Source organism: Anguilla rostrata, chromosome 4 (assembly GCF_018555375.3).
Source record: "Anguilla rostrata isolate EN2019 chromosome 4, ASM1855537v3, whole genome shotgun sequence".
In the NCBI taxonomy this organism is placed as follows: Eukaryota; Metazoa; Chordata; class Actinopteri; order Anguilliformes; family Anguillidae; genus Anguilla; species Anguilla rostrata.
The window spans coordinates 5,172,779-5,188,081 of NC_057936.1; the positions used below are offsets into that span (position 1 = coordinate 5,172,779).

The 15,303-nt window shown below is 49.9% G+C and overlaps 1 protein-coding gene across 1 annotated transcript in view; it reads left to right on the forward strand.

Annotated features, from left to right (window-relative positions):
* The window catches only part of LOC135252290 (E3 ubiquitin-protein ligase RNF13-like), a 37,617-nt gene that overhangs the window by 1,525 nt on the left and 20,789 nt on the right, over window positions 1-15,303 (forward strand). The window contains exons 2-4 of the mRNA XM_064330210.1: window positions 2,777-2,893; window positions 4,060-4,140; window positions 13,089-13,217. Of these exons, the coding sequence (XP_064186280.1) occupies window positions 2,798-2,893; window positions 4,060-4,140; window positions 13,089-13,217 (306 nt within the window). The 5' untranslated portion in view covers window positions 2,777-2,797. The remainder of the gene's footprint in view (window positions 1-2,776; window positions 2,894-4,059; window positions 4,141-13,088; window positions 13,218-15,303) is intronic.

Genomic DNA, 15,303 nt, shown 5'->3' on the forward strand with positions numbered 1-15,303 from the left:
CAGCGGAGGGCATCTACACTGGCATACTACACAGTGTAATATGGAGGTGTAGTATAGACATGCATGTTAGGTGCACTCCTGCAGTTGCCCTTGACCAAGGCACTGGCCTCAGAACTTGAGTCGGTCCCCGGGCGCAGCACGGAGAGGCAGCTGCCCACTGCTTCTAGGTAACTAAGGATGGGTCAAATGCAGAGGGCAAATTACCCCACGGGGTTCAATAAAAAGTATATCTTATCTTATGGTTAGAGAAGCGGGTTTTAAAGCAGGGGTTCTTGGTTTGATTCCCAGGTTGAAGTGCTACTTGGGCGTCAGCAGGAATGGATTCTATATAATAATTATATAATAATAAATTTTAAAAAGTAAGTTGTGTTAGTATGATCAAATGGCATGAGTTGTTAGAGTGCTTTCGAAATTGATGAATTACTAACAGACGTTAATAGCCGTGGTTGAATTGTTTGAGCCTCACTGTGCATGCTAGCGAGCTAGCCGAGCTACACCCCGCTACGCATGCTTGCTGTGTGAGTTCTGGTCTCTAGGGCACTGTAACCAGGTGAATATAAATCTCCAGCAGCACATTAGTAAGTGGGCCTCCCTGACCATAAACCATGAACCGTTTACTGGCAGCCAGCAAACGCTCTGTTCTAAAGCTGTTTCACTGTGAAATGTTCTTTGCTGAACATTCTAACGCTGATGTCACAATCACTACCGGTAATAGAACGTCAGTGGAGTTCCGGAACACTAGCTTTTGCTAATAGTGTGATTGTTATTTTAAATGCAGAGCAGACAGTCTACTCTTCATTTCATATCTTTGTGCTTTATTATTCTGGCAGGGAGAAAGCAGAGAGGGTAACAGACAGGGAAGGAAGGGGATCACAGCCCAGAAAGGGCCATGGCTGGGCTCGAACCCCAAACCGTCCGCACGGAGGGACTTGTATACGGCCTAAGAGCGGGCTGCCCTACATACTGCGGCACACGTCTCGCCTAATAAAGCCAGGGCCGGCCCGTGGCATAAACGCTCTATGCGGTTGTTTAGGGCCACAACCGCTTGGGGGGGGGCCACACGACCAGGAGGTGGGGCCACACAATCCAATGTTTATCTAAGGAAATTACGTTGTTCATCACCTATCGCGGCACTAGCGGTATTAATTTTAAACGGAATGGCAACCGAACTTTTCATAACAATGTAATGTAAGTAGGTTTTTAGCAAGCGAACTCCCCCCGCCCCCCCACCACTCGACAGAATGGAACAGCATTCCCCCCCTCCCCCCTCGCTCGACAGAATTAAACAGCACACCCCCCCCCCATTATAGGACCATCCCTGAATAAAGCTGTCATTAAGAGGGGAGGCCTTGTTTGCTTTTGCAGAAGGACTTGGTGTGGTGTTGGTGTTGGTGGGGGGAGGTGGGGGTGAGGGGGGGCTAGTTTTAATGTATTAGGGAAGCCGCTGGAGTGTGACGGAAGCTGACCGGACTCATAACGGGGTCAATTCACCGTGGATCTCTCACATATGAAGCGCCTGTTTAAGAGGCCCGCCTCAGCCGCGTCACCGTGACGACGGGGCCGCAGTCGCCCGCCGATTATCCGCCACGCTCCCAGCGCGTCACATCGCGGGAGCCCCGAATGGCGGGAGGGAGCGGAGTACCCCGTCCCAAAGCAGAACCGGGCGGCTGCCACGCCAGGAAGAGACAGGAGGGCCGCGGCTCTCCTCGTGATGGCGATGCGATCGCGGTTCTTCCGGTGCAGCGATGGGGTGGTTATTCCACCGGAGCACAGACCCTTCAGAGCTCAGAATCACTTGCGTTGACTGGGAGAAACTGACGTGCTGTTCAGTGGCTTCTGTGTCTGACACACTCCAAATTCATTACCGTGTTGTGCAAGTCAATGAAGGCCATTGTGAATCTAAACAACTTCTTTTTGAGTGCAATTATCCACTGTCACCTTTTTAAAAAAATTTTTTAAAGTATTAAATAGACATTATAAACTACAACTTTACTCTTTGTGGCTTACACATTGGTGTCTTCAGCATTTTCAGAAAAAAATACCCCCTTTTTATCTGGTGTACAGGGTGGAGGGTGTGTGTACATGTGTGCATGTGTGTGTGTGAGGGAAGCAGATCTCAGGTGTGTTACCTGTACAGGTGAGGGAATCAGGTCTCAGGTGTGTTACCTGTACAGGTGAGGGAAGCAGGTCAGGTGTGTTACTTGTACAGGTGAGGGAAGCAGGCATCTTAGGTGTGTTCCCTGTGAAGGAGAGAGAAGCAGTTCTCAGGTGTGTTACCTGTACAGGTGAGGGAATCAGGCATCTTAGGTGTGTTCCCTGTGAAGGAGAGAGAAGCAGGTCTCAGGTGTGTTACCTGTACAGGTGAGGGAAGCAGGTCAGGTGTGTTACCTGTACAGGTGAGGGAAGCAGGTCTCAGGTGTGTTACCTGTACAGGTGAGGGAAGCAGGTCAGATGTGTTACTTGTACAGGTGAGGGAAGCAGGCGCCTCAGGTGTGTTACCTGTGCAGGAGAGAGAAGCAGGTGCCTCAGGTGTGTTACCTGTACAGGTGAGGGAAGCAGGTCTCAGGTGTGTTACCTGTACAGGTGAGGGAAGCAGGTCAGATGTGTTACTTGTACAGGTGAGGGAAGCAGGCGCCTCAGGTGTGTTACCTGTGCAGGAGAGAGAAGCAGGTGCCTCAGGTGTGTTACCTGTATAGGTGAGGGAAGCAGGCATCTCAGGTGTGTTACCTGTACAGGTGAGGGAATCAGGTGTCAGGTGTGTTACCTCTCCATGCAGGTGCTGAGCTCGGCATGAAAGATGCTGCTCTCCCTGGGGATGCAGATCCACACCATCTTCATCATGCAGCTCTTCGTCTTCCTCCACCTACTGCCCGTGGAGGCTGACATCTCCGCAGTGAGTACACCTGTCCCACCAGCAGGAGCATGCAGCGAATGTGCAATGAATGATGGTTTATGTAGTAGTAGCATAAGTAATGTCCTTAGACCTTAGACAGCAAAATCCCTGAAACACCCAGTAGCTGTGAATGTAAAGCAGACAGGTCATCAGAAACTCAGTTCAATTAAATTTTATTTGTATAGCGCTCTTTATAGAGAACTGTCACAAAGACACTTTACAGAGCAGCAAGGCAAGGAACTACTTTACAGAGTAAACTACTACTACGATATACATATCATTCGTTGCACTAAAGAACTGTCTGGGTCGATAGAAAAACAGAGCCTAAAACTGTAATAATAGGAAATAACCTTAGAAAATGAGCTATCCCTTTCTTTAAATTTGTGTAACAGGGTTGGAATCTGTATCCTTTTCAAAACCGCAAAAGTTTATTACAAGCAAATTCTGTCCCATTTGGACTGATAATCCCCTTTTTGCATAACTAGTATTTTAACACTTTGGTGTCCTCTGAGGAAGTGCTCTTTAACATGAAAATGATCTATGAGTCGTAAAAGAGGTAGCTTTGCTGTAAAATATGCCCTATACCCCAGTGACTCCTGAAAGAGGGAAAATAATCATGGGAACCTTTGACTGGCAAGTTTGGCTATGCTGAACCTTTGATGGTAAATGGGCTGCATTTATATAGCGCTTTTATCCAAAGCGCTTTACAATTGATGCCTCTCATTCACCAGAGCAGTTAGGGGTTAGGTGTCTTGCTCAGGGACACTTCGACACGCCCAAGGCGGGGATCGAACCGGCAACCCTCCAACTGCTAGACAACCGCTCTTAGCTCCTGAGCTATGTCGCCTTTGATCTTCTGGAACGTACCTGTCAATCAGAATGCCCTTTCTGTGATGTCATAGACCATCTGAGAAACTTTTTCAGTTGAGTGAATCCATTATTTAGGATCAATTGTATGGCTTCTGTTTTGTCTTCTGTGTTCTACGTCATATATTCTCTACTTCCACATTTATTTGTTGCTTCCCATCCACAAGTCATATCTCTGTTTTGTATTTAAATTTTTAAAAAGTTTTTCTTTAAAAGCACACTGTTAATTTCTCAAAACAGTTCTTTGTTTTTTAACCAGCTTTGACAAATGTCTTTGCGCTCTATGGTGTTTTTTTCAGTACTCGTTTGACAACCGAACGGAGAACTTTGCGGACCTGCCGGCGAGGTTTGGGTTCAGGCTGCCCAGCGAGGGGCTAAAGGTAAGGAGTCCCAGGTGAGGGGGGGGGGGGCTGCGCAGGATCCGGCCCAGCTCACATGGGGGCTGGGGGGGGGGGGGGGCACACTCATACCTGTGAGCCCTGCTCCCTGCTGTTCAGTCCTCCTGGTTTCGGGTCGCAGGGTCATAGCAGAGAGAGAAGGGGACAGAGAAGTTACCACAATGCAGGAAGTGCCATGGCGGGGAATCAATCCCCAGTCACATGGGGGGGGGGGGTTTGCACATTTCCTCCCTCTGTTCAGGATGCCCAGGTGTAACTACAGGACCAATCCCATGCGCGGATTCCTCCATCAGTTCGCATTGGCACCTGCTCCTTGGAGGCGGCACACGGGATCTCGTTCCAAATATGGTCTGCAGGTGCGCCAGGCGCTCATTGTGACTCTCCGGTGACTCATTTGGCGGTGGCATTTACCTGAGGGGAAGGCGGAGGTTCTTCAGAGCCAGGATCTGACTAATTAAACCTTTGTGAGGTTAGGTGTGAGGTCACAAATGTGTGGTTTAGAATGTTCTTGACTGAACATTCTAATGCTGATGTCACAGTCACTTCCGGTAGTGGGACGTCAGTGGAGTTCTGGAATGCTGGCTTGGAATTTTGGGGGGAAAAAAAAAACATTCCTAAAAAAACCCCTACAGGTCAGAGGGTTAAAGCTGGAAGCTGGCAGTGCCCTTGGGGCCTGCAGGGCTAATGCACACCTGGAGTGCCCAGGTTTGGTGAGGTTCGGTTAAATTTGGCCTCGATAACAAGCTAACTTTCAGCTGGAACTCCTTCGCTCTGCTTGTGTTGGTCTTGCAGGTGAAATGGCGGATGTCTCTCCTTCGCAGTAATTGTGTTCCCTCACGCCTGTGCTTTTGCATGCTGGTCTCTCTCTCTCTGTTTTTCTCTCTCTCCCTCTTTCTCTCTCTCTCGCTCTCTCTCTCGACGGCTTCACAAAAAATTCTGCCTGTCGGTCATTCCTGTCTGGCTGACACAGTTTGGTTCTCAGCACGATTGGTGGCGATAGGTTGTGGGCGCAGGAAATACCGCAGGAAGGGCATGTTTGTTTCCGTTATTGTGAGGTTTGATGGTAGCCTATGTGGTAAATGGACTGGTAATTGCATTTTTAGCGCTTTTATCAGCGCTTACAATGATGCTCTTCTTCGCAGAGCAGTTGGGTTGTGTCTGCTCAGACCTTGACAGCCCAGGGCGGGGTTTGAACCGGCAACCCTCCGACTGCCAGACAATCGGTCTTACCTCCTGAGCTATGTCGCTATGTGAACACGGCTGTGTTTTTTTGGGAGTTATTTTTTTGCGATGGTGCTCTCTGGTCGTGCCGTGTTTTACTGGGTGAGCTGGCCTGGCTGGCCGACCCGCCCATGATCCCGTCTGTCCTTGGCCCGAGAACCAGCCCGACTCGTCACGGGCACGCCGAACGCACCGCCAAAATCGATCGGTACAAACATTGTGCGCTGTGAAGTAATACATTTCTCCAATTAAATTAAAACCAGCAGCGAAATGAGTGGGGAAAAACAGTGAATAAATACAGGACGCTATGATTTCCAGAGTATCCCCGCATTTCTGAAAGATGGAAATATTTTAAAACCCCTTTTTTGAGAGAGAGAGAGAGAGAGAGAGAGACCAAGAGAGTAAGAGACCCTCACCCAGAAACACAGGGAGGGAGAGAGAGAGATACACACGGAAGCGCAGATAGACAGACAGAGACAGAAAAAGAGACAAACAGGAGGGAGAGAGAGGGACAGTGAGAGAGACAGAGACACAGAATGAGACAAACAGCAGGGAGATAGGGACAGGGGGAGTGATACAGAGAGAGAGACAGACTGGGGGTGGGGGGGTGGGAGCTCAAAGCCTTACAGCCTGAAAGCCGCCTCCCCCCCTTCCCCCCCCAGACTGGGGAGGGTTACAAAGAGCATCCTGTTCTGAAGCTGCTGGGCACTGCGGAGATCACACATGTGGGAAGAATGTGGCCACTCATGACCAGCACATCTGATGGCGGGGACTGGGGGGGGGGGTCCTCCCCCCCCAATTCTGCGCCTAGGAACCATCGACTGACAGACGTTGTGCTTTCAGAACAAGGCCGTATTGTTTTCTCTCTCTCTCTTCTTTTTTTTTTTTTTTTTTTTTTTGGGCTTGTCATGTCACTCACCTGGCTGAACCGCACCTGCATACCTGGCCTATCTGTGCTTAGCATGATGTGAGACAAAGCCAGGACTGTGAGGAACGCAGACGGGCAGACCCCCCCCCCCCACCCAGCCGTTCCCATCTGGAACAAAGAGGCACCCTACCTGACTTGGGGGGGGTGGGGGGGGCACAGATTTTGGGGAATGCGCGTATTTGAAGAGTAAGGATGAATTTCGGCACAGAGCAAAGGTCATGTCTCTCAGCGTGTGCTAGGAGCACGGGGTTGGGGTTGGTGTTGGGGTCAGGCGAGGGGGTCGTGGTGGGGGGGGGGGGTTACATAACAGGGGCGGGGCTAGAAGGACCTCGGTCAAGCTTCCTGTCTTTCACGCTTTGCTGAAAACTAAGCAAATGGCGTCCTGCCTGACTGACTGCCTGTTCTCTGCCCTCTCTCACCACCTATAGCCCAGTCCCTCCCCGACCCTCTCCTGGGAACAAGCCTCTTTTTTTAACCCTTTGAAGAAGAGTAGAATTTTTTTTTTTTGTTTGTTTTGGAATGTTTTTCAAAATTCTTAAGTCGGTGTTCTAGAACTCCCACTGCTTTCAGTCACCGGTAGCGATTGTGACATCAGCATTAGAATGTTCGGTTGAGAACATTCTAATTACATATTTCTGATCTTGCAACTTAAAAAGGGTTAAAAGAAAAATGGTGCACACATACAGGCCAAGTATTTTCCAAGAGCATAAAACGGTGGTGTGTGTGTGAATGAGAGGTATTGTACGTGTGTGACGGTGTGTAAAATAAAGTAGACCGCCTCCTAATGCATAGCTGTTATTCATCATTCTGTCACTAAGAGTGGGAGGTATGCCAATACTGCAGATACAGACCAGGACATAGGGTCAGTTTTCAATCAACCCCAAATTTTTTTCAAATCCTTCTCGATGATCAAAGGGCGGGACCGGGTCTTTGGCGGGCGGCATGTGGCTGTCGGGCGGCCAGTTGGACAGCCCTGACCTAGGACCTGAACACTCTGTCAGTACAGGCCTAATCTGCTGCCCGGGCTGTGTTGAGTGCTGAGAGCCTTGCTGTCACAGCCCAAGCGTTAAGCACGCGGGGGGTTGGGTGGGGGGCGTTGTTAGCTTGCGCTGTGATTGGCAGAAGCCGGGCTTTTGAGGGTTACGCACACTGTTCCTTTACTTTAGCGAACGGAACGGAACGTACTGTACTGTCTGATGGGCGGCGCCCTCCCGGGTTGTGGGCGGGGCTTGGTCCCGGGTGTGGGCGGGGCTTGGTCCGGGGTGTGGGGCGGGGCCTTCTCCGTTTGCCTGCGTGCTGGAAGGAGTCGAGAGCTTGGATGGTGAGGGTGGCCTGTCCCATAGCGCTTCACACACCTACACGTTTACCAGTGCAGCACTTTGGCCAATGGTAGTCATTTTAAATGTGCTGTAGAAATAAACCTGACCGGACTGGACTTGGGGTGTAACGCTCTGTGGGAGAGAGATTCTACATCGGGGCTGACTTCTCCCCCCACCCCCCCACGCTGACATCCCCCTCCGCGCTGACTTCCACCCCACTGCCGCTGCCAATCGTGGGCCTCAGAGAACCCCCCCCCCATCCTGTTGTCCTGGAGACCAGAGTCTTGTCACGGTCTGTGGTCCATGCAGCAAACCAGGCTGCTCCTTCACTCTGCAGTTCCTTTACAAAAGAGATTCATAAAGCATCTCTGAGCAGGGAGGTCTCATCTAGGGCCGGGGCCTGTATTCATAAACCATGTCAGTCTAGGATTGCAGATCTAGGAACAGGACATGTATTCATAAAGCATGTCAGAGCAGCAGTGTTGGTCTAGGATCAGGGCCTTTATTCATGAAGAATCTCAGTCTAGGAGCGCTGATCTAGGATCCGGTTTCCTCTGTCCATGTCCTACCCGTAGCCATTATGAGCTAAAAAGCTAAACTTACCCTAGATCAGTAAATGTATTCATAAAGCATATGAGAATAACAGTGCTGAATATTATCCATTATAAGAGAATACGAACACTGGGGGGTTAGGATTTGACTAAAGGGGGGAGGGGGGTGTTTGGGGGCCCAATGTAAGATCCACTTCTCATAAGTTGCATATATTCATCCCACTGGTGTGTAATTCAGGAAAGACTTTAAAGTTGTGAAATGGTGTTAAAGCAGAAGCAGATCTCTTTCTCACAGGCCGTGTGACCAGGGGTTCGATTCCCACTTTGGGACTCTCCCACTTTTGAGATCCATTTCTGTCTGCAAGCCTGTCTGCTTTCTCCCATCTGAATACAGTGGGAAAATACACAGGGAGGGTAGACCGACTGCCTTTAAAAAAAAGAAAAGAGTAAGTTAAAGACTCAACACTCAATTGAGTGAAGTTACAAAGAGTGCTCTTAGCTGCAGTATGTGGGGTGTCTTCTAATCCCTTTCCCAGATCTTGCCAGAATGTTTTTTCTGAAGCGGTCTGAGTTCGTAAGATAAATATTTTCGTAGCCAGGATAGATTACGCGGTGCGCTCTTTTTCTGCCGCAAGGCTCAGCCTTCTGGCTTCTCCGAGTTTAACGTTGCACCTCAAAAGCTCTGCGATTATCTCTCTTTCTTTCACCGTCCTGCTAACACTCCGTGTGTACGCAGAGCTTCTGTTCTGTCTGTGTGTTAAAAACTGCAATCGCTTTCCTGCAAAGTTTAGTCTGCCTGTGATTGAATTTCATGTAGCATTTGGCTAACACTACCGAGTGGTTGAGTTTTTTTTTTTTTAAATGTGGCATTTTGATTCACATTCATTTCCACCGACAGTATTAAGCTTGTAAAGGTAGTCTTTTCAATTACCGATTTGACATTTATGAATTTTTGATTTTGAAATCATAGCAGTGGAGCGATTATAGCTGATGCAATCTCTGTGTTTCTGTTCTGCTATTGGTTTTATTTAGATAGTTGTACAATATTGCCTCTTCACCACATTTTAACGGACTCTGATAATAAACTTCCAGTTTTCCCAAATGGAATAAGTTCATTTCCTGTCAGGAGTTGTGTGCAGTTCCCCGGGCATTTAGACACAAAAGCGGGATTATAGTCCTGTAGACTTGTCACATACTGGTAATTTAACTTTGGGGGTTGGGGAGGGGAGGGAATTACTCCCTGGAGGTGACTCAGTTTTTAAAGGATATGGTACAAATGGGAAGGTGAATTGGAGCATTTACCTGGTCTGAAGAATTGCTGTACTGTCGATCAGAGGTCTGACAGCTGTCTTGGGCTCCTGGTTTTCTCTTCACCTTAAAATCACCAGTTCCTTTCCAAACAGCCAGGTGAGGTGAGGTAACTATGTGATCAGCTGCTGCTTTTTTCAATGATCTGAGTAACAACAAAAGAGCAAGGCTGCCCAACCCTGTTCCTGGAGATCTACTGTCCTGTAGGTTTTCACTCAAAACCTAACAAGGCACACCTCATTCAACAGCTAGAGGTCTCGTTGAGCTGCTAATTAGTAGAATCAGGTGTGCCATATAAGACTTCCTGGTGTCGGCTAATGCAAGTGAACTCCAATAGAGGGCGCTGTTGTAGTTTCTTTTGGAAGATGTAGGCTGTGAAAAGGTATTAGCCACTCAAATGACGTGGTGAAAGATTGGTTCCCAGACAGAAACTAATAAAAACATTACACTCTAAAAAAAAAAAGAACTTTTTTCGTACTCCCTTAATTTATCTCTCAAAGACTTCAAACCTGGATTCAGTCAATCTGCTTTGCAGCTTGTCCTTGGTTAAACTGACTAGTGACTCGCTCGACATGCTGGGTCTTGTAGGAGAGTTCGATTTAAGGGGGCTAATGTATTTGATGATATTGTTGATGGATCAGATCAGTTATTGTATTTCAGGGTGAAGTTCCCCTTTAAGTTGTAACGCTGCCGGTGGAGGAGATGCCGGGGAAGCTATCCCCCCGGTCTATGAGAGGCGTTAATCTAATAACAGTCTCCATTATCCCGGTATAGATGGCACGCTCTCCACCCCCCCACCCCCCCGGAGAGAGAGGCGGCCGCTATAGCTTGAGCTCTGACCTCCATTAGAGTGTCTGTAAGGGCCTGCTTTCTCAGAGTAATGAGCGCATTTAGCGCTGGTCTGTTTCTCCTGGTCTCATCTCTGTGAGCGGAGAGGGAGGGGGGGAAGGAGGGGGAGGTGTATCCACCGCTGGCCTCCCCAGCCCGACCCCCGCCCCCCCGCCCCCCCACCCCCCCCTCCCTCCCTGGCCCTGTGGGTAGAGAGGGGGAGTCCCCTGAGCAATTTTCACCTGGCCGCCCAGGTGCCGACGGTGCTGTGGCGATCCACGGTCTCAATGGAGGTGAGCTCGGGTGAGCTCGGAGATCACCGCGACAGTGGAGGAAAAAAACAATGGAAGCAACCACGCTCGAGCTGGTTCTGACTGGTTCTGGTGGTTCGGTGCCGGGTGGGGCGGGGCGTAAGTTCCTCTCGTTGTTTGGGTGCGCTCCCTACCCCGGGAAGGCAACGCCGACATTAGCCGTCGCTTGATTGTCACCGAGCGATCGTTTTCACCCCCACGTTTAAAAAAAAGCGATTCTTTCCCGCGGAGAGGGACGTTCACAGTGAAACTGGCCCGCAGTGCCCTGAAAGCGAGTCAATTTGACTGAGTCATGGACCAGCGGTGTCGTGTTCCTGCCGCAGGACTCTGGACGCTGGTGGAGATCTATGACACCGTACATGCAAACCTTCAGAGTTTCCCATAGGGTGTGGAGTAGATTTTGAACGCAGAATGTTCTGTAGGCTGTAGGCTTTTTGTTTACTGTTTGTAGTTCAGTGGCTCCCAACCCCGTGTCCTGGAGACCGACCGTCCTGTGGGTCGAAAATGTAAACCTGTGGGTTGAATAGGAAACTCTGAAAAGGTTTGCATGTATGGTGTCATAGATCTCCACCAGCGTGCAGGAACACAACACTGCTCGTCCATGGCTCAGTCAAATTAACTCACTTTGAGGGCACTGCGGGCCAATTTCACTGTGAACAAGAAACAAGATGTCTGGCTATTGAGATGGGGCGACATAGCTCAGGAGGAAAGAGCGGTTGTCTGGCAGTCGGAAGGTTGCCGGTTCGATCCCCCGCCCTAGGCGTGTCGAAGTGTCCCTGAGCAAGACACCTAACCCCTATTTGCTCCCAACGAGCTGATTGGTACCTTGCATGCAGCCTTCACGTGGTGTGAGTGTGTGTGAATGGGTGAATGAGAGGCATCAATTGTAAAGCGGGCGGCAGTGTAGCCAGTGGGTAAGAACAGGTAGGAACGGGCTTGTAACCAAAAGGTGCAGTCGATTCCGGTAAGGACATGCATTGTACCCTTGAGCAAGGTACTTAAATGCAATTGCTTCAGTATATATCCAGCTGTATAAATGGATACAATGTAAAATGCTATGTAAAAGTTGTGTACATCGCTCTGGATAAGAGCGTCTGCTAAATGCCTGTAATGTAATGTAATGTAAAGCGCTTTGGATAAAAGCGCTATATAAATGCAGTCCATTTATTGAATGAGGTGTGGCTTTGTTAGGGCTGGAGTGCAAACCTACAGCACGATAGACCTCCAGGAACAGGGCGGGACACCGCTGCCGTTAGTTTATCACTAGTTTCTGCATTTAAAGCCATATGGCAGATTTCCCATTACCACAGTACTTCAAAAAAAATATTTCGCTGTTTTTGACGCGGTGGAAACTGCAGAGTGACTAACCTCCACTCCACCCTCACTTCTGGTGTACCACACAGCGCAGAGTAACGGTGTGCCGTAAGAACAGAACGGGAATTGTTAGCCTGCAGCGGCTTTAGCAGAGTAAGACGGCGGTTAGCGGTGTCGTTCTCTCTCTCCCCTGCGCGGAGTGATGCCGCGTTGTTATGAGCTGCGCTAGCCGGACATTGATCCGTGATGCTTCGGGGGAAAAATGGACCACGGGCGTGATTGATGTGCAGCTTCCCAGAGTGCTTCCAGTGATCTCTGAAGAAGCGCTCAAGTGTCATTACAGCAGAGCTGTTGTAAAGAGGTGGGCGTGTCCCTGGGGGGGCTGAACGCACAGCTGGAAATACGTCTCCCCCCCCGATGTTTCCCCTCTCATATATCCTTCTGATGGTCCCCTTCCTGTTCTCCTAACAGTCTCCACATACCCCAACACTCCTCATATACCCCTAATGCCCACCACATACCCCTAACACCCCCCCCCCCATATTCCCCTAACACCCCCCACATACTCCCTAACACCCCCCCACATTCCCCTAATGCCCACCACATACTCCCTAACACTCCCACATATCCCTAACACCCCCATTTTGCCCCAAGTCTGTTCTGTCCCCCTAATGTTCCCCCAATGCCCCCAAGGAGCTCAGCAAAGATGGTCTTTCTTTTCTTTTGTCTTCAGATACCCCAAGTTGTTATATCTGGAATATTAAAGGGTTTGTGTGTGTGTGTGTGTGTGTGTGTGAGAGAGAGAGAGAGACACTTTGTTCTCTTAGGCCACGTCTTCTTTCTTCCACCCTCTGAAAAATGAGTCTATTTTCAGAGGCTGAGTTGACGATGGTTTATTTTTATGGTTGGTGATTTGTGAAAGTGAAAACAAACGCAGACACTGTGGCTTCTCCAGCCCTGGGCGGCCACCCATGGGTTAAATTATTTAAAATGGAATATTTGTTTGTTCCAGTCTTTGTTGTTGTACACTGGGACTCCTGTGGAGGTGGGGAAGGGGAGGGATGGAAGGGGAGGGATGGGAGGGTGGGGGGGGGGGGCAAGGCAAAATTGGCATGCGGCGGGTGACATCACAGCTCTGCTCCCGCTCCAGGGCTTCCTGATTGGCGCCAGGCCCGAAAACGGGTGCGAGCCCATGGACCCGCCCCCTCCCCCACGGGACAACGTGACCGGGACCTTCATCGTGCTCATCAGGCGCTACGACTGCACCTTCGATGTGAAGGTAGGATCCAGCCCCCACCCCCCCCCCCAGTTCTCTTAAACTGTGGTCACCTGCCCCTCCCCCCACTCCTGACATATCGACCAAGTGTAAATTCATGCTGGGTGTGGGGTTTGCAGAATGGTAGAGGTAAGTTTGGCACGTAAGGGGTTAAACTGGCCCTGTGTGTTCGTCGGTTTTGGTTCCAACCCAAAATCATCATTAAATATGATGCCTCAGGCTTAGCTTTTCACCAGATCAAGTCTCACAAGAGCCAGACAAGCTTTTTGGCTTGAAGGTCTCACCAATACACATGCATGTTATTAATTATTATATTAATAGCCTGTTATCATGGTCATAGTCTGGTATAAACAGAGAATGAACACCACCTTACTGAACCCGTGTTTAGCAGTTGTCTACGACCATGAAATGCACTTTTTTGTACGTCACTTTGGAATGTAATGTAATGTAATGTAATGTAAAAGGCTGGTTGGATAACTGTCAGGGATTCTGGAAAAACGTGAAAATAAATCGGCTAAAATGCAACACTTCATCTAAGTGGATAGTTTATAACTTAAAAAAAAAAAAATGCCAAAGCAAAAACATCTTCAAAGAAGGTAGAAAAAGTCACACATTCTGTTAGACTGTATGAACCAACCAAGAAGCGGCCATTTTGAATCCAGGAAGCTGGTGTCTGAGCGCAGGAAGTGGCTGTGGAGTAAAGCGCCCCTCCCTGCACAATGAAGGATCTCTCTGGCCTCCTCTCCCTTGTCCCCCCCCCCCCCCCGAAACGTTTCGCGAACTCGCGGCCTGCTCTGACCGGCCGATGAGGTCATCGGAGCGGCGGTCTCCAGCGACCCGCTCGCCCGTCACGGTCGCGCGCGGCGCCCGAGCCGTTAGCGCCCGCGTTCCACGCGTCGCGCGCGGACGTCACGCGAGGAGGGGGACGACCCCGCGGGGGACGGTTTTTTGGGCTGTTTTCGCCCGGCTCGGATGACTCCCGGGTGGGGCGGCTCCCTTAAGCCACAGCGCTTAAGAGGACCGGGCTTATTTACGACCCGTTGCGAATGGGTCTTGTAACCGCACAGAGGAGGAGGAAGAAGCGTTGCTTTTGGGTGGGTTTGTGTTCTCAAGAAGCCGGCTGCCTTGTCTGCAGTATATAAATGTGTGTGTGTGTGTGTGTGTGAGAGAGAGACTGAGAGAGAGAAAATGAATGATAGAGAACAGAGAGAGAGCAGACAGTGCCTGTCTTTTGAGGAATCTGGTTGTCCTAAGATCGAGCCGAAGCTGCGTTGAGCCCTTCAAAGGGTGAGCTCACAAATATGTGATTCAGTTAAGAAGACTCAAACGCTGATGTCACAATCACTACTGCCAGCAGAAAGCAACAGAGTTCTAGAACACCGACTGACCTAGAATTTGGAAGAAAGATAAACATTCCAAAGTTCCTACAGGCGGAGAGAATTGAGGGTAAACGCTCCTGAACGCGGTAACTCCTGCTTGGGTGTCCCGGGCCCCCCCCCCCCCACTCGCACAGAGAACGGCGAGCAGCGAGCGGAGGGAGGGAGGGAGGGAGGGAGGGAGCGGCAGCAGTGAGGCGGAGCTGAGGAACGCCGCCTGGTCTGAACTGTAAATACCTTATAAGGCTTTTCTGCATCACAAGGTGTTTCCTAGGCGAGAGTGAAACCGGATCATCACCCCCACCACCCCCCCCACCCCCCCCTCGATCCGCGCGCGGTATGTGGGGGAGCTGGAGTCCGGCGAGCGAGCGGCTCAGTTGTCGAGGTTCGGTTTCCGCTGGCACCGCGGCAGACGGCGGCCAGCGGATACAATGACCCAAGGTATACAGTGGACATCTTACAGAACTATTGTACAATACAGTAGTACATATTCTGTTTGGTAAGAACCTAATCACATAAAGTAGTATTGTTTCTCTTTTCTCAAAACCGAATCCCAAATGGTCTCTTTTTCCTCTTCTCCTCAACCTTCTTTTCTTTTCCTCATACTTTTTCTCCCTCTCCTCCTCCTTTCCCCTCTTTCCCCTCCTCTCTCCTTCTTTCTCTCTCTTTTCTTTCTCTCCTCTCCTCTCTCCTCTCTCTCTCTCCCTCCCTCC